The 18,779-nt window shown below is 39.4% G+C and overlaps 2 protein-coding genes across 2 annotated transcripts in view; one reads left to right on the forward strand and one right to left on the reverse strand.

The window, feature by feature from the left end:
• Positions 1–6,762: 6,762 nt before the first annotated feature.
• Positions 6,763–13,285, reverse strand: ccnq (cyclin Q). Its single transcript, XM_046057233.1, has 5 exons — positions 12,904–13,285; positions 11,905–12,088; positions 10,988–11,120; positions 10,363–10,581; positions 6,763–7,940 (listed from the first exon to the last, which is right to left on the reverse strand). The coding sequence occupies exons 1-5, from the start codon at positions 13,049–13,051 to the stop codon at positions 7,851–7,853; spliced, it is 774 nt and encodes a 257-aa protein (XP_045913189.1). The 5' UTR covers positions 13,052–13,285; the 3' UTR covers positions 6,763–7,850.
• Positions 13,286–13,313: 28 nt separating this feature from the next.
• cfap126 (cilia and flagella associated protein 126) overlaps positions 13,314–18,779 on the forward strand; it is an 8,000-nt gene continuing 2,534 nt past the window's right edge. The window contains exons 1-5 of the mRNA XM_046057234.1: positions 13,314–13,411; positions 13,538–13,713; positions 13,798–13,860; positions 14,016–14,090; positions 14,191–14,391. Of these exons, the coding sequence (XP_045913190.1) occupies positions 13,687–13,713; positions 13,798–13,860; positions 14,016–14,090; positions 14,191–14,391 (366 nt within the window). The 5' untranslated portion in view covers positions 13,314–13,411; positions 13,538–13,686. The remainder of the gene's footprint in view (positions 13,412–13,537; positions 13,714–13,797; positions 13,861–14,015; positions 14,091–14,190; positions 14,392–18,779) is intronic.

Below are 18,779 nucleotides of genomic sequence, written 5' to 3' on the forward strand. Positions count from 1 at the left end.
GCTTTTTCCACAAAACACAGTAAAGTAGTAAAAGGAAATTTTATTTAGCTCAAGATTTAAGTTATTATCATTTAACACCAAAAAATCTCAACAAGAATCTGGAAATAGAGAATGTTCAACATTATTGCAAAAGAGAATGAAAACAAATTGATTATTAAAATTGTTGCTGATTATCTGATCAAGGAGTCAGTTACTTACTGTACCTTATTTTGTATCTGTTAAATGTAGAAATGACAGAAGATGTTTAAGGTTTTGATACTAATAAAGATAACTTGAATTGAAATAATGGAGTTGTATTTGTCTTTATCAGGATTACTATCTGAAAATGGGCATTTTGTAAATTTTAAGTTGACTAGTAGTAATTTTGTTGAGTGAGTTTCCATTAGTATTTGAGTCTAGCACAATCCGTTTTTTGAGTAGATTTCCCTCAAGTTGTGCACAATTACATTTCTTGAGTAAAGAATTAGTGGAATTTAATTGTAATAAGCATCAGTGAATCAATTTAATTTAATATGCGGAAATTAAAGTTTTTTTAATGTATTATATTTAAGTTAAGGTTTACTCAAAAATATTATTACCACTACCCACAAAGTTTGAGGTAATCAGTTTCCACAAATATTTTGAGTATTCTGAACTTATTTGGGTTTACAGTGCAGGAGACCCAACTCTCCTAAAAAAAAGTTGTCCCACCTATTAGCAATTTCTTAAATCATACGTCATCGAGGCCTTACACAGTAATACATGACTTGACCTTATTTGATATGCCATCCTTCCTGTGTAATTAAATACATAATCACAACTACTCAATGAAGATAAACTACAAACTTCACATAGACCTCCGCACAACCGCTGCTTTACTTTAATCTCAGCCATGATACATTCACACAACAACAATTTAAAATACCTGGAACAGGAGGTGGACCTCCCTTTAAAGAAGCCTACCAGAGTGAAAATTTTTTCATGGTGCCAGTCCTACTAACAACAACCTAAATTACATCACTATTGAACTCACTCAGGCAGCCATCGCAGTGTTCAGGGTGTAGAGCTCAGTGCTGGTGATGTAAAGATGACAACGGTTGATTCTGAGCACACCCAAGAGTCACTCTTTAAATTTGATCAAGTGCTTTAGAAGATGTTTGGATTTAACAGCTTTTACACTCTAAAAACACTATTCCATGATTTAAGACCGCATGATAATAAACATTAAGACTCGTACTTTTTAACCTGCTTACATGTGCAGACTTCCAGCTGGTTTGAGTTAGCCAACAAGTTTGTTTCCGAGAAAACTGACCATCTAGTTAGTTCTAAATTAGCAAACCTAGGACTTTTCCTTCAAATGTCCTTAAATTCAGTAACAATCTGCATTTCCTGAGGACATAAAAAAGACCCTAAAACATATTTTTGCTATCACTTCTTCCTTTGTTTTATGGGTTCCATAATCTTTTCTGTATTTGTGTTTTCGTCTTTTGTATTTGGGCTCAGTTGGTTTAAAGCCATGTCTCATATGTCATATGTCCGTTAGCAACATTTGAATTGAAATATGGTGACAGTTGTGCGGATGTTTGTTCATGTTGCCAGGCCAGTGTCAATCAAATCTGATTAAACCACACCCACACAGTCATGATGAAGCAGATTAACAGAGTTTTTACAGAGTGCTAGTTGCCTCGCTCCGGGGATGGCAATGTCAGTGCACTGCTTTGGTCCAGACTGAAACATCTCAACAACTATTGTCATCAAGTGTGATACAGACATATTCCTCAGGATGAATTGAAATCACTTTGGTGATCCCTTAACTTTTAGTCGAGAACCATCATTACATATTAATGAGTTCAATACTTTGGTTTATGACCAAATACCTGCAAAACCGATGATATTCCCATCAGCCTCAGTTCTACTTTTTGTTTACTGCTAACACTCTAAACTAAGATGGTGAACATGGTAGAGGATTGCTGTCCTATATACAGCTGCTTGCATAGCTATAGACTCTTGAGTCGTAAACTCTTAATATATACTAACTAAAGATGTTTTTTCTAGACTATTGACTGATGGTTTGATGCTTTGTCTGTCTGCTGGCACACCCATCTTTTCATCTCACAGTTTACATTAATGATGAATCATATAGACAGCTGTTTTTGCTCCACCCCTTGATACTAAGAGCGTGCACACACACACACACACACACACACACACACACACACACACACACACAAACTTGCTCTGTTAAATCTATTGTCTATGCATTAGACATTTAAAGTGTTTAGGAGCGCTTGGTTGATGTCTAATGGTCTGAGGCTGAAGGCTGCAGAGCTTTTATCAGTTCAAGGGCACTCAGCTCGTAGACTGCAGGCTTGATGTAGCAGTAACATCCCAAACTGTCATTTCGATATAAACACACATGCACACGGAGACGCACACACTCACAGCTGGTCGTGTGTGTGACCCTCTGACTTCCCCTCGAGCCCAGAGCAAAGGCTGAAGTGATGTGTAAGCAGATCAGAATCATGGAGCGGAGAGAAGAGGCAATCAGAGCAGGCTGGAGAGTGCTGAAGTATGATACAAAGCTGCCCTCCTTCACTTGCCATTTTACCTCTTCACCTCCTTTTTCTCATCGCCCCACCTTCCATCCCCTACATTCCCCTGTCCTTACCCCCTCCACCTCTCATCCATCCATGTCACTCTATTTTTCCCTACTGCTCTTCTTCCCTCACTACTCCTTCCCATCTGATGGTTAATTCATGAAGTCTGACTGAACATGCACCCTTTCTATTATTAATATAACATTAGGGAGACAGGAGGAGGAGAGAAAGGGAGAAAGGAGAGGAGAAGGGACCGGGAGAAGACACAGTAGGGGAGAAAGTTATTAGGGATAGGGTGAGAAAGGGAGCTAGGTAAATGGAGGGCACGAGAGGTGGAGAGAAGGCGACAGGGGGGAGCAAATGAAGAGCAGCCAAGAGAAAGACAGCCAGATTTTTTCCCAGCAGCTACATGAGGGAGGGTAAAAAAAAAAACAGGAGTTAGAGGAGAGTGACAGATGAGAAGGGAGCGAATGTGTCAGGAAGAGGAATATTGTATGACACGTGATGTTATTGGGATGCACGCAATGTCTCTTGTCCCGTGAAGAGAGGCTGAATGCGTGAGAAGGAGAGCAAGAAAGGGAGGGAGGAAAAGACAGAAAGAGACTCTCAGATGTGTCAGTGTTGATCACGTGACCATGACTCCTTTATCCTGGACTCACACACGCGAGACAGGCAGCCCTGATTTTACAAGATAAATACAAAAAGTAAGCCAACACACTCGCTCTCCTAAAAATATCATGTCTGAGACGCTTTGTACCGTAAAGAGAAGGAACCTTTAACAGTATTCACAGTATCTCAGCAGACAGACTTTACAAAGTCAAACATATTGTTGATGATAACCGGCAGTGATGGATGAGTTTTCACCTCTCACACAGCTGGCAGTGTTATATATCTTTGTTTCTTTACATTCCCCCAAAACATTCTCACAATTAAAAATTCAGGGCATGGTGTCCTCATGTCACCTCAACGCTCACTTTGTTTTCCCACTCCACTCAGACCAATCACATTACAGAGTCGGGGCTATCTCTCCGCTATCTGGCCTTTTAGCCCTGAGCTGTCACACTGTTTCACCCTGGTGGGTTCACTGATAAATTTGTCTAAAAGTGAACCTCAGACAGATTCTACAATAAATCCCATGAAATGACCACAAACAACAACGTGATTTTTTTATAACCATTGTATTTATTCTGTTTTGTATGTCGGATATAAAAAGACGTGGTCAAAAGAGAAGAAACTACAATTCCTGGCCTGCGGTTGTGTGCCTCCGCCAACCAGTCAAGGAGCAGTTTACATCCATGTCTGTCCACACACTCATAATATATGTATAGTGAATACTTGGAAGATATAAAGTGTGTTTTATGGTGGGGATGGTGATAGCGCCATAAGGCGCATGCCTTTGGCGTGAGAGACCCGTTTTCAATTCCCCACTGTGACACATCCACCGTTGTGTCCCTGAGCAAGACACTTAACCCGTAGTTGCTCCAGAGGCGTGCGACCTCTGACATGTATAGCAATTGTAAGTCGCTTTGGATAAAAAGCATCAGAAATGAATAAATGTAAATGTTATATAGTTATCACCATATTGATGAGGCATATGTATGATTTCAGTGACTATACATTGTTGAACTGATGAAGATGAAGGATTATCATTGATGTATTGGCTAAACATGTAGCTATGTAAAGATGGATTCTAATAGCTACACATCATGTGCTTGTTTTTCTCCTGGCATTTTTATGTGCAAAGCCTCCTTATGAGCTGTAGGTGAAACTTACAGGGTCAACACTGGCTCCAATATGCTGTTGGCAGTCACATGATTCACAATGAGGCAGGACATGAAATGCAGAAAGGACGAGCTAGGGGAAAGCCCTTAGTGTGTTAGTTATTGTTTACTCAGTCCCAGGGAACATGTGTGAAATTCAATTATGGCTAAAAAACTATTTTGAGGTTACAATGACCTTTGAGTTAGAAGTGTCACCTATTCAGTGTCCGACCAACTGTGAAATGTGGTCACAATGTCCTGTTTTGTTCCTGAGTTAAAAGGGACATTATGATGTCACAGTGAAGTTGACCTTTTGGGCAAAACATGTCATCACTTCATCGTTGTATCCCATAATTACCACATCAGTTATGGCCAAAAATGTGTTTGGTGAGATCACAGTGACCTTTGACCACCAAAGTCTTATCAGTTCTTCCTGTTCTTCCTGTCGTTCCTGAGATATTGGGAGAATGGGATGGGTGGATGGGCAACACAAAAACATGATTCCACAGCTTTCACCAGAGTGGAGGCATAAACAAAACATGTACATATACATACAGTCTCTCTCAAAAGTGAGAACACCCTTCAAATTTTTGTAAATATCTCTATATAAATATCTTTTCATGTGACAACACTGAAGAAATGACACTTTGCTACAATGTAAAGCAGTGAGTGTACAGTTTGTATAATAGTGTAAATTTGCTGCCCCCTCAAAATAACACATCGCACAGCCATTAATGTCTAAACTGCTGGCAACAAATGTGAGTACACCCCTAAGTGAAAATGTCCAAATTGGGCCCAATTAGCCATTCTCCCTCCGGTGTCATGTGACTCGTTAATGTTACAAGGTCTCAGGTGTGTTAAATTTAGTGTTATCGCTCTCACACTCCCTCACACTGGTCACTGGAAGTTCAACGTGGCCCCTCATGGCAAAGGACTCTCTGAGGATCTGAAAAAAAAAGAATTGTTGCTCTACATGAAGATGGCCGAGGCTTAAGAAGCCTGAAACTGAGCTGCAGCACGGTGGCCATAACCATACAGCGGTTCAACAGGACCGGTTCCACTCAGAAAAAGCCTCGCCATGGTTGACCAAAGAAGTTGAGTGCACATGCTCAGCGTCATATCCAGAGGATGTCTTTGGGAAAGCATTGCTGCAGAGGTTGAAGGGGTGGGGGTCAGCCTGTCACTGCTCAGACCATACGCCGCACACTGCATCAAATTGGTCGGCATGGCTGTTGTCTCAGAAGAATTATATTTGATATAATCAAATACGTACAGAAATGTGAGGGGTGTACTCACTTTTGTGAGATATTGTACGTCCTGTATGTACATACATATGCATACATAGGCAAAATTACAAAAAAAACACAGGCAACAAACTATACTATAAATATAAATGAATTAAAGAGATCTAATAATGGTATACAGTTCCAAGTCCATGGAAAAGCCGATGTCTGTGAAGGTTCTCAGTCATCCAGGTCATAGTTATCCAGCAAAGGTTGAGGTCAAGAGCAACTGGACTTGGTTGAAGATACAAGAAGACAAGAAGTCTACTGGATGAGGGACGAAACGTCTTCTAGTATCTTCAACCAACTCCAGTTGCCCTTGACCCCAACCTTCCTTGTATACGTGGAAAAGCCCCAGGTCTTTTCAGTCCCTAGACTTCCCCTTTACTGTGAATGTTCATTTTCTACATAGCGAACTTTCAACCAGTGGCTAATGGTTTTAGAAGAGCTGTACTGTATATTTGCTGGACAGATAACACAAATAAACCATCCTCTTCATCTTAGTCCTTAAGATGCATAAAATAATTAATTGATAACAAGGATATTACGATAAACACTTGTAGTGTCTCTCGATCCCCCTCACAGTTGATGCGCTGCTCTGGAATGTTTTGCCTGAATTTATGTAACTTTCACAGAGTAATGTAGATTCATTATATTGTAAAAATCTACGTTTTAAAAGTACCTTCTCACTCTGTCTTTATTATGTATTATTTATCATTACTATGATGGATATTTGGTGACTACCATAAAGAAGGTCTTTCATTTTTTTCCCAAATTAGAGAGATGGTTTAACTAGTTTTTTTTTAGCTATATCATTTCTTATTTATGATTTTTTCCACCAACAATGCGTTAGTCTATCTTTCAACACTTTCAGATTGTCCCAGCCTCTCTGACTCTCAGGCAAGCCCATTCTTAATGCATTACTGGGGACTATTTTCAGCGGCGGATGAATCTAGTGAGTATTTGGGGCAGCAGGACAGTGTATGTGGGATGGAGTTAAAATAAACTACAGTGTGTGTTCATAGTGATTAAGGAACATGTCGCCCAACAGTATTGCTCATCGATGTAATCGTTTTGTTAATGGAGCTCTGAGAAACACATATCTAGCTTTGAAAAACAGATTACACTTGTAACTATTGTCCATTCATTGTTGGTTTTGGTCTTTTCATGGGATTTATTGAGAAGAAGAAAATACAGAATGTCACCAGACATATCCCTGAAACAGGATAGAGCAGACTTCATTTCAAACAATACACAGTCCAAATTAAAACAATGTCATTTTAACAGCAGAAACATCAGTCTAAAACATACACCAGATCATATCCTCATATGTTTTTTCACATCTGCAAACTGTCTTTTAACTAATCCATGAAAAGATCTCTGGGAATGGCAGCACTGCAAAAACACCACAAGACTTAATAAACCAAGAGGCACTTGAGGTATCAAATACCCTCACTATAATCACCATGATATATTAACACTTACTGCATTCTGTATAATGTGAATATACTTTTTATACAATATATGCAATATCAAGATGAGTTCTACATAAGGACATACAGAAATCCAGTTTTCCTTGTTAATATGCAGATTTATGCAGCAAGGTGGATTCTAATCAGACAATCAAGACTTGACCGCAATTATGTTATTGTCAAGTTATTATCCTAATGCAGAAATGTGTTGGGATACTGCCTTTTACTAATAATGACCCACTTAAGGTCACTATTCCCATGCAATTTAACAGATTTATTTATCAATGAACGCAGAGTTTATAACAACTGCCAGATGAACTTTCGATTTTCCCATCAAATCTATGCCGTGGTACTTGTAGTTAAAACATGTTATGTGTGGAGTGTGAAGAGATTTGTGGTGCTGAGGGCTGGGATGTTTTTGAGAAACCTGGTGCTGATGATATCTTACAGAGCACATCAGTATTCTGCAGGGCCGAGAGAGCTGAGACCAGAAAGCAAGAAATGTCTCCCCAGGGTGGCAGGAATCAGTAGTGCAGGTGTGTTTTTGTCACAGCTCGTAGATTAACTGGGGCAATACAAAGTGTTCCTCTCTTTCACACCAATACAGACACAGACACATGTACACAAACGCACCTGAACCCTAACACTTGCATGCTGAGAATAACACACGCACACGCGCACACACACACACACACACGAGTAAACACACTCACATATACACAAACAACTCTCATGTGTCTCCCATGTGCGGTGTGTCCTTCAGATACACTTGGCCTCCAAGTCGTAGAGTAGAAGAAGGTCCGAGATCACAGCATCGATGTCTGCTTTGGTTACGTCCTCACACAGCACCTACATACACAAACACACGCACAACACAGATTTCAGCTCCACACCTGGCCTGAATAAACAGTAGACATCAAAGGTCCACACACCATTTCAAATGACCTAGATTTCGTTGCCTTGAGGACTGAAGTGGAAAACCATAACCCATCCTGACTTTTTCCTTTTGCATATAGATACTTATAAAATCTAAGCTCTAACAAAAGAGACCTAATTTGTAAAATTGTTTGACAATGGGAAACTATAATTGCCACCACCCTCCAATGAGTACTTAACACATACAGAAGGCACTTCTGCTTAGATGACTGGTTGGGGCTGGATGGTGCACAATACTGCAAGGCTGTATGGTTGCTGTTGGCATGACCCTAAAAAACAGGGCGCACCTGTGTAAGGCTAGGCTGTATGTGTCCGTCACACCGTGAAAGTACCTTTATGGACCAATTTGAACATTGCACATGCTTTAAATTCAACTAAATGTGAGTCGGACACATTCTGCATCCCAGAGGTTTCTTTACAATGTCACAGCGACGAGTTTTCATAGAGACCATTTCTTTGGTACCAAATAAGCGTAGGCGGTTTCGCGGTATTTTGGTATACCAGGGTATTTAGAAATCCAGACAGCATGTCTTTCAATACAGTCACAAATACAGACGCTCCTCTTTCTATTAAACTGATATGGAGATGCTGCATTGAGCTGATGTATTGTAGTGTAGGCACTAAACATAGGAGGCAATAAACTGCAACTGCCAGCGGTGGGATAACGTTACATGTCAAGTAACCAAGAAAAATGGCTCTGCCCCTGTTTGAGAGTATTTTGGGTTCAGTTCAGTTTAGCAGATAATGAAGATGAGCCAGCTAACAGGGACAAATTGTGCACATCATCTCTATTCAGCCCACTGATGTGTTGTATCCAAGTGTCATGGGGTCCGCCAGCAAGAATCTATGGAAGAAGGTGCTTATTTCTCATCTATTCATTAATCTACAGGCTATCAATATTAAAACCCAGCGAGACTTGTCTAAGTAGACTAACTACCTATTCCACACACAGCACTGTGTGGCAATGGTATAGATGCTACGATTAGTTCTATCACCAGCAGCTCAGCTTTTGTGTTTTTCTTTTGGTTTGTTTTTTTTTTTTTTAAATAATGAAAGTGAAATGTCAGGAAGGTATGACAAAACAGATGCCGCCCAAGCCTAGTACCAAGTAGCTCCAGTGAAAAGTGCAGCGAGGTCTGGTGATTATCCAGAGTAGCAGACTGATTGAAAACTAACTTTTTTTTTTCTCTTGTAACTATTAAAAACGTTTTTTGTGGTATAAATGTGAAGTACCTCGTTCATAAATGTGCTTTCAGACAGTGAGCAGACACCACTCTAGAGAAGGCACAGCTGTTGGCCGCTGCAGCTGGAGTTTATGATAGTTTAACTTTTTCAACTCGCTGTGTGACCATGGAAACCACACAGAATCTGATTTTACAGAATCTGAGTTTCATGAAAGTTTCCCCTCTTCACCAGCTTCAAAGTATGATTATCTGCTCATCAGGTTTATGATAGTAGTTAGCAAATCCTGCTATATTAAGCGCGTCATGTGGTTAACCCTTGCCTCTATCTTAAGCGACAACCTGCTGTTTTTAGTTGCGCAATGAGTTCACATCAGGTACAGCAGCCTGTGGTGTACAGGCTGAGAGGATGGCAGCTGGGAGCCGTCGTGATGGCGTTGTTTACTCTTCAACTAACAGTTCAACTGATTTCACTTCTTACTTATCAAATTACTGACAGTTCAACAAAATACATTCTTGTATGTTCTTGTGTGTTAGAATTACATTAATCCAGAGACCTGACTTGTTATGAATTGTAATGTTGCTCCATAACTGTTTGCGAACACGTTTGCCCTAACTTGTCGGTGGTAATAGGGCTGGGCAATAAACAATAACTTTATCGCAATATAATTTTCCTCAATACTAATATAACAAATGTTCAATAAATGTTTGATTAAGATATTTATTTTTGTTGAGGAAAAGGGACTGACAAAAGACTTAATTTCACTCATGGGTATTTGTTGAAAAAAGATTTGTTTTGAATGTTCTGTCTCAGTGTGTTTGGCATCAAGTGTTTGTTCTGATCATAAAGAAAAGTTTAAAACCACAATCAACCATCTGGTCTCTTCAACTTTCACTCTGGAGCAAAAATCTGCCTTTAAACATAAAAGAAATAAATGAAAAATTTGATATTTATCCTGATAATTATCCATACCAAATGATTGTGTCATTTTTGTTATCGTGATAACTGTTTTGGCCATATGTCACGTTTCATACTCGACTTAATAAACACACATTCATACACAGCCCCCTTTCTCTCGCTCGCTCTCATGCACGCACACGTTTTTCTTGATCAGTCCTCACTCTTCACTCTGTAATTATGGAGGCACACACACCTGCCACCACTCTTTCTCCCCGACGGGCACTTCCACGCCGTAGCTGTTCAGAGCCAGGTACAGCGTTGCTATGGCGATGTGTTGAGGTGTGTGGTGGATGCACATGGCTCCGTGGTAACAGTCTCTAAGCAATGCCCAGGAAGTCTCAGCAATGGGGGTCCGAGCCCAAGCGTGGCGGTTCACGAGCGACTTCACAGACAGCAGGTAGTGGAGTAAATACTGGAGAGAAAAAATACAATTAATCTATGTTTGAGGCAAAAAAGTTTTAGTTTTAGTTTAGAAAACTAATTAATAAAGTGTGCAATGGTGATCAGCCAATCACAAGTAAGCAAAGTCATTCTAATTGACTTTTCTGTTACTTGTTCTTGACTCTTTGATGGATCACTGAATGGAAGGGTCAGGTGATTAAATAAAGAAAATAGAAAAGCTACATGACATCAGGAAAGTGTTGTTGTTTAACTACTATTTGAAAACACTTCTTCGTACAGCAACTGTACACACAAACACATTTAGACAACCATGACAACATCAGACAGTAACAGCGACAGACAAGGAGGCTGAACACTAAATAGGGGGGACAGGAATACGCTCACGTGCACCAACATGAGTGTGCACACACACCTACCTTGTGAGGGTGTTCAAAGGAGACTTGGAAGTTGAGCTGTCGAAGGATGAGGAGCTCACACTGCACCACGCTGTCCCTCAGGTCCCAGAACTCCTTGTCACATTCTAGAGGAGCGCTGCCACTGTTGAGATACCTGTGAGGGAGGAACGGAAGGACAGAAGGGAGGTGGGAGGGAGGTGGAGGCAAAGAGCATTCAAGGTGACCACTTCGAACAGTGATGAGAAAAACAAACGTTCTGCTGTTAAACACTCAATTCTGAGTATTCTGTGCCACTTCAGTTGAAGTGAACTGCACACGCTGATGAGTTCTGTTACTCATCATCTGTTTTGTAGTACATATAAAATACATATAAAAAATGTCTAGTTTTACAAAGAGGTATAAAGTAGGGCTGCAATTTCAGATTATTTTCCTTACTGGTTATTTAACCAATTATTTTATTATTGAATCAATTAATCACAAGGACTGGGACTAGTCTGTGTCTATAGGTAATCACACATCTGAGCTGACAATGACCTGTGGAGTCCCCCAAGGCTCCATTCTGGGGCCTCTTCTGTTTAATATCTACATGCTTCCACTGGCTCAGATTATGAAAAACAACAAAATATGTTACCATAATTATGCAAAAAAATCTTGGTGTGGTCATGGACTCAGAGCTGAATTTAAGCAGCCACATAAAGACACAAAGTCAGCCTACTATCATCATCTGAAGAATATATCAAGGATTAAAGTACTTATGTCTATGGGATTTTAATGAAAAGTCCTTCCCATTGACATCAAAGTCAAGACAAAAAAAAAACCTCAGGTAACAGTCAACATCTAAAAGGAACTTAAAACTAATTGCTTCCATGAGAGGCTTTTATCTGCAATCTTTCTCATACAACTTAGTTAAACAGTTTTAAACAGACCAAGCACATTACCTGTGGCTCACGTTGAGGATGTCACGGGTCCTAATGTGCTGCTCCTCCACTTTGCCAGCCAGATACACACAGCTCATGGCCACCAAGTAGGGTTCATACGCACGCAAGCTGACACGCTCAAAGAAACGGTGGTACAACACACATGCTGTGGTCACGGGCACCGAGCGCATGCCCAGCTTCACTCCTGAGCAAAGGAAGAAAGAAGCAGTAGCCGACTCATTTCCAAATCTGATTTGGTGTTTCATCATCTTTGACAAACTCATTCACACACATGCATGTATTGCTATCTATTGCGGATCTATACATGTATTTAGTAAGTTTGAATATGAACTGATAATGAAACTGAACTGCACTTTCATTAAACTTTATTATTAATTTAAATCATTAAAAGAAATCTGTGCAGTAATTCAGAGTTTTGGACTCGGGCTAGTATGACAATAACTCAAAATGTCCATTTCTACTTTGCTTCACATTATCATTATCTTCTTCCACCAAAACACACACTTAGTAAACAATCAACAGTGTAGATGCAAAGCTAAAAGCTGAGTAAGTGCTGTTTGGTGGTTCAGGGGGTGTGGTGAATTTAACAACAGACCGAAGTGATGAAGAAAAACCATCATACATTAAATTGACAAATTCTGTATTCTCTCTAAATAAGAGAGAGGTGACCATTTCAGGGCAATGGCTGATTAGTATTTCTTAAATGCTAGCAGCATCTGAAGCCTGTTCTCAAACAATTAGACAGGATCCAAATAAAAGTATAACGTTGCTTAAGTCAAAATGGAACGAGATGGTAAGTCGTTGTTAAGTTAGTCAAAAGTGCAATAATTGGATGTCCTCCATAATTTTGACGTAGTAAATCTGCATTTTTACAATGATCATTTAAACTTTTATCATGCATAACTTTTCTTCGTTTTTTCTTTTCCTGGCTTCCACAGTTTACCATTTATCCCACAAAGCAGGTGAATTACTGACACAAACACACCGTTGTCTGCCTACCTGTCTCCATAATGAAGCTACAGACGCGAAAGTGTGTTTTGATGTCCCGTGCAGGGTCAGACTCTGCATCCCCGCCGGAGTCTCTCCTGCCCGCCAGACACTGCGGTCTGTCTCTGGCGGCAGGTAAACGAGAGGACGGACCCTCCATGGCGCACGGACCATCAACAGGAATATCACGTTTTCTGTTAACGTTTCAAAAACGACTCTTAGAGGGCTAACAAGAAGGCAACTAGTTACTGCTGCTTCACCCGGGGCTGCAGCAGGGTTGGTGTGTGTATCAAATTTAGAAAACGCTCAAAAACTTCAAAAGTGCTAAAGTTATCTGGATGAGCCTGATTTGTTGCTAGCAAAACATGCTAGTTACGTTAGTTGCCGGAAGACAAACAGCCCAACTTCCGGCCAAGAGTTCCAAAATAAATGTCGCGTGCGAATATTTTCTGTCGAAGATGTTTGAGAGGATACTTTTTCTAAATTATTGCGCTAAACTCATTCTAATGGACGCTGAAGTGTAAGAAAAATGTTTTTTAATTTAAAATTTTTATACAGTTTATTATTATTATTATTATTAATATTATTATTGGGTCTATTATTTTTTGTGTTTATGTGTCCTGTGTGTTTATTTCTCATAAACCAGGAACAGGGCTTACAGCTAATATAATTGTCTGTAGGCTTAGAGCTGCAATTTCCGCTTAGGAAATGTCTGGAAAGGAAAAGTTAGTTTGATTATGTTGCTAGGCAACGGATCAACAAAAACAAACGCGCAGGCTGCAGACAGTTGCGGGAATGTCGTCCAGTTACTCCGCAAACCAGGTAACCAAATTATTTTTAAAAAAAATATGGGAATATTAGACATTTTGCTGCTCTGTTTTGCTCATGCACACTTTCCATCCTCAGTATGAGAGTGCCTTCAAGTCGCAGAGACTGCAGAACTGGTGTGAGACTAAGCATTTCAATGAGGTAGTTATATCAGCAGTCCTGTCTTGTTGTGTTATACTAGATGTATTTAACATTGTAACATTGCCTGGTAGTTTCAAGAGTAGCATGGCATCTTAAATTTTTGATGAATGACTTCAACTCACTCTGTGTGTGTGTGTGTGCGCGCGTGCGTCTAGAGACCCACTGCACATAAGGGCCACACCAAATTCATTGCCAATGATAGAGGACATTTGTTCCCAGGAGTGGTAAAGGTGAGAGCACATCAAACCTCTTCTTCTCTCTTCATTAAAAATTGCCTTTCTGTGAATCTATGTATGACTCACCTCCCTTGTGTGTGCCTGTGTGATACAGAGAGGCAGTGCATGGCCCAACTTTAAGGGGACCTGGGATCTACCTGCTCGTATCCCAGCCCATCGCATCAATCCTACAGGCCGTTCTGTGGAGGGTCTCAACAGGCTGAAGTCCTGGGGCTTCGACCCACATCACACTGGCAAGTCTCAGCCACACAGAGGCAGCAAAAACACAGATATGCTGCAGGATGTTGGCAAGCAGGTTAGACCCAGTCTAACAGGAGGCAACACACACACATACATAACATCCACACATCATATAAAGAAAGCCATTCAGTGAACTCATAAAACCTGTTTTGTTCACGCCTTATTATTTAACAAGATCTACATTCAAAAGCACATTCTGTTTTCACATGGACAAGGAAGTTACTGTTACAGGATGGTATGACCTTTGAGCTGAATGCAGCAATCAAAATGATCAAAGGTGTGAGCAAAGACTCAAACCATCTCTACTCAAAGATCTTGAGTAAAATGATTAGCTTCAGGACATATACAATGCTTCTCATGAATAGAATAGATGATGAAACAAATTGCTCCGGTTACTTACATCAGCAACTAATGTTAAAAGTTTTAGGCTACATTTAATTTATATTTAATTAAAATGCAATTAAAATTGTTTTATCATCTCAAAAGGAAATCAAACACTTGTTTTTAAAAAACGTTAAAGCAGATTAATGAGCATAGAGCGGCCGTGTGAAGGGATAAGGGTGGAGATGTTTGAGATCATAACACAGGCTGTTTTTTGAAAGAAATCCAGTCTGTGGTGCTCTCAGGCATGCAGAGGCTGTCCACCATTATATGGAGCTTAATTCTGAGAGATGACTCTGACATTTGATCTGGAGAGTTTATGGGCTGAGGCTGCAGGGTGGGGTCTGTTAGCCATTATGGACCATTAGTCGATTAAAAACAATAAGCTTTTCAATATTTTTAAACATTAAATTTGTTTGATATAATATATATAATAGTATTTTTGGATGTTTTATCATAAATCATGAAATCATATTTTAGAGGGAATGCAACTGTCAAAACCTGTGACATCCCAGGTAAGAGATTTATTCCGTATATTATAGCCTACCATATGAGCACTTTTAAAATGTGTCCAGTATTTTTTATAAATAAACCTTTGCGTAGCGTACACTGGCTGGGGCACGCACTCGAAAATAATATCAAATTGTTTATTCAGAGTAAGAAATGTCAAATCAACAACATGTAACTTATAGGACAATTAAAAGTTATTTTTTCTGTCACTTGCATTTGTTTTTTTAGGCTACTTATATAATTACAATGGTCTGATTCTAACACCCATGAATATTGTTTTTGACATGATAAAACACATTTTTAATAACCAGAGGAAATAGTAATCAGAGTTTTGCATAAAGTTGCCGTAGAATGGAAAACTGTATTTACCTTGGCATAGTAAAATAAAAAGAGTTCCGTACACAGAACTAAATAAAGTAAGCCTCATTTCAGTTTGCTCCTTCATATGTAAACTTTGCACATGCAAAAGACCCCGTAAAAAACAACAAACCAACCAGCCAACAAGTGCTAGACGTGATGCAGATGTTGTTCAAGTTGGCTGTCTAAAAGCTAAAAAAAGAATGGAGAACAAGAGAGATAGTCGTTCTTTCAGCAACTGCCATTATTGTGTCAAAGTCTAGGATGCAAAGAACATTGTTGTCTGTTGTAAACTTTGTGTGAGTAGCAAAAAGCTTTCAACTGACAACAATTCTAATCTAATCTATTGAAGCATCTGCTTCAGTAGTAGCTCAGCAATGTGAAACTCCGGCTGCCACTGCCAGATATGCGTGCACTCGATGGGAGAGAGTGACGTTAAGCAACATTTTGTGTTTTCTAAAAACACTGTGAAAGTAATATAGTAACGTAACAAGTAACGTATCTAGTTACTTTTAATACCCAGTATTAAGTAAAGTAGGCCTAATCTTATTACTTTTTAAGGAGAAGTAAGTAAAAAGTAACTTATTACAATTTCTGAATAACTTGCCCAACACTGGCAATAGGACAGCTAGCTGCACTGCTAACTGAATAGCTAAGAGCAGCTGCTGTTAGCAGTAGTTAGCAAATAACTGGTAACTCCGTAAACCAAAAGTTGAGGCAGACAGAAGTCATCAGAGGGAAAACCAAACAATATTTTCTCAGTCAAATCTGATCCAGTTTCACCAAAACCACAGAATAAAGTTATAAAATTGTATTTTTATATTCAGTCTATGTTTTTTGTGCATCAATCAGTGACGCCTATAGAGCCCTATAGAGAGATCTATCTATCTATCTATCTCTCTCTCTTTTTTTGACACTTTATTAACCACAGACAGTGACTTAGATTTGCTATACATGTCAGAGGTCGCACTGGGGGATTAAATCCAGGTCTCTCACACCAAAGGCATGCATCTTATCCACTGTTCCATCACCATCACCACCCAAGACATAATAGTTTTACAGATTTATCAATGGGTTGTGAGTCAGTTTTACAATTTAGAAACAAGACCACGTCTTCTAATCTAATGTCTTCTAGTGTTAAGGCGCAGAAAAATCATACAGCAACTTCTGTCCAGAATTCTTGAGAATAAGTACAATTAAAGAAAAGATGACTTATAGATTCAACTTCTAGTTTACAGAAAGAACATAAAGGAGAAAAATACGTTTGACAATTTATTACAGGGATAGTGTCCATGTTCCAAATTTTCATATGGACTTTTTATTAGTCTGACCAGATATCCTCTGCCAAGAGTTCCAGGAAGTTTAATTTCCATAAGAGAATCGATTTGTATAAGTCACTATGACCAGAGGTGAGTACTTGCCCCGCCCTTCTGTCATGCTTGGAGAAGAAGGCCGATCAGAAGCAAGTGGGCTAGCTAGTGGGCTGCACCAAACTATAACCACGTTTCCTGGCATGTCCATCTAATTTGCCTAAAGTTTTTTTGAGGAGTGGAGGAGAAGCAAAATACAAATAAGGTCTGGACATTTACAAGAGACTGGAACTACTGTAGACCATGCTTGTTCCCCTGTGGATAGCCTGAGGAAATGCATTTAGCTCTCTGTGTTGCCTCAAAAAATAAGGAACAATTAAAGCACTCTCTGATCTCAGTGCATGGAACAGTTAAGTGCTCCTGCTTTCTCTTCAAGTTACTGTATTATGCTTATCATATACTAATTCTACAATTCTGAAAACAAAAGTGAAGACTATATAATTTACAAGTTTAGGGCATCTAAATCAGTCACACAAATGTGTTTGTATTTTCAAAATATAATTTGGTTGAAAATAATGAATGTGACTAATCTACCCAACATTTCAGTGAAGGAAAACTAATAGCATGACCAGATTAACACCCTAGAACAAATTAGTTAGGAAAAAGCAAGACTGTAACTTTTGAAAGGAGAAATAACACATTCTTCCTCTTACAAATGAAAAATGTAATTTATATGCAAACAAACACATGCTAGGGCCAATCAATACACAGGATTTATGCTGTTTCAGTTTTACTTGGTCTGGTATGATCTACTGTTACAGTAGCTAGTATTATCAAATTATGATAGAAGCATTGCTTCAAAATGGTGATCAAGTTTGTTGACTTTATGACTCTTTTGTGACCTCCTGTTACACAACATTTTGGCTTTAATCATTATCTTGCATTTGTCTCTTGAGGCCACAGTAGCTGCTGTTCAGCAAAATAAGATTGTTCCTCTGTTTTTTTTGTTCCTTGCCTATAGAAATATGGAAAGTGGTCTTAGTATGCTTTTTGTATTCATACAAATGCAGAGCATTACCAATGCTCAAGTCATTTAACTGGATTTTCCAGTTATGAATGGAAGAAATCTGTAACAGTACAGGTGCTGGTCATATAATTATAATATCATCAAAAAGTTTATTTATTTCAGTAATTCCATTCAAAAAGTGTATAATGTATACATTCATTATTCACAGACTGATATATTTCAGTTCATTCCTTTTTGATTATATTAACTAATGAAAACCCCAAAATCAGTATCTCAGAAAATTAGAATATTGTGAAAAGGTTCAATATTGAAGACACCTGGTGCCACACTCTAATCAGCTAATTAACTCAAAACACCTGCAAAGGCCTTTAAATGGTCTCTCAGTCTAGTTTTGTAGGCTACACAATCATGGGGAAGACTGCTGACTTGACAGCTGTCCAAAAGACGACCATTGACAACTTGCACAAGGAGGGCAAGACACAAAAGGTCATTGCTAAAGAGGCTGGCTGTTCACAGAGCTCTGTGTCCGAGTACATTAATAGAGAGGCAAAGGGAAGGAAAAGATGTGGTAGAAAAAAAGTGTACAAGCAATAGGGATAACCGCACCCTGGAGAGGATTGTGAAACAAAACCCATTCAAAAATGTGGGGGAGATTCACAAAGAGTGGACTGCAGCTGGAGTCAGTGCTTCAAGAACCACCACGCACAGACGTATGCAAGACATGGGTTTCAGCTGTCGCATTCCTTGTGTCAAGCCACTCTTGAACAAGACACAGCGTCAGAAGCGTCTCGCCTGGGCTAAAGACAAAAAGGACTGGACTGCTGCTGAGTGGTCCAAAGTTCTGTTCTCTGATGAAAG

The sequence above is a fragment of the Micropterus dolomieu genome, linkage group LG08 (assembly GCF_021292245.1).
Source record: "Micropterus dolomieu isolate WLL.071019.BEF.003 ecotype Adirondacks linkage group LG08, ASM2129224v1, whole genome shotgun sequence".
Classification (NCBI taxonomy): domain Eukaryota; kingdom Metazoa; phylum Chordata; class Actinopteri; order Centrarchiformes; family Centrarchidae; genus Micropterus; species Micropterus dolomieu.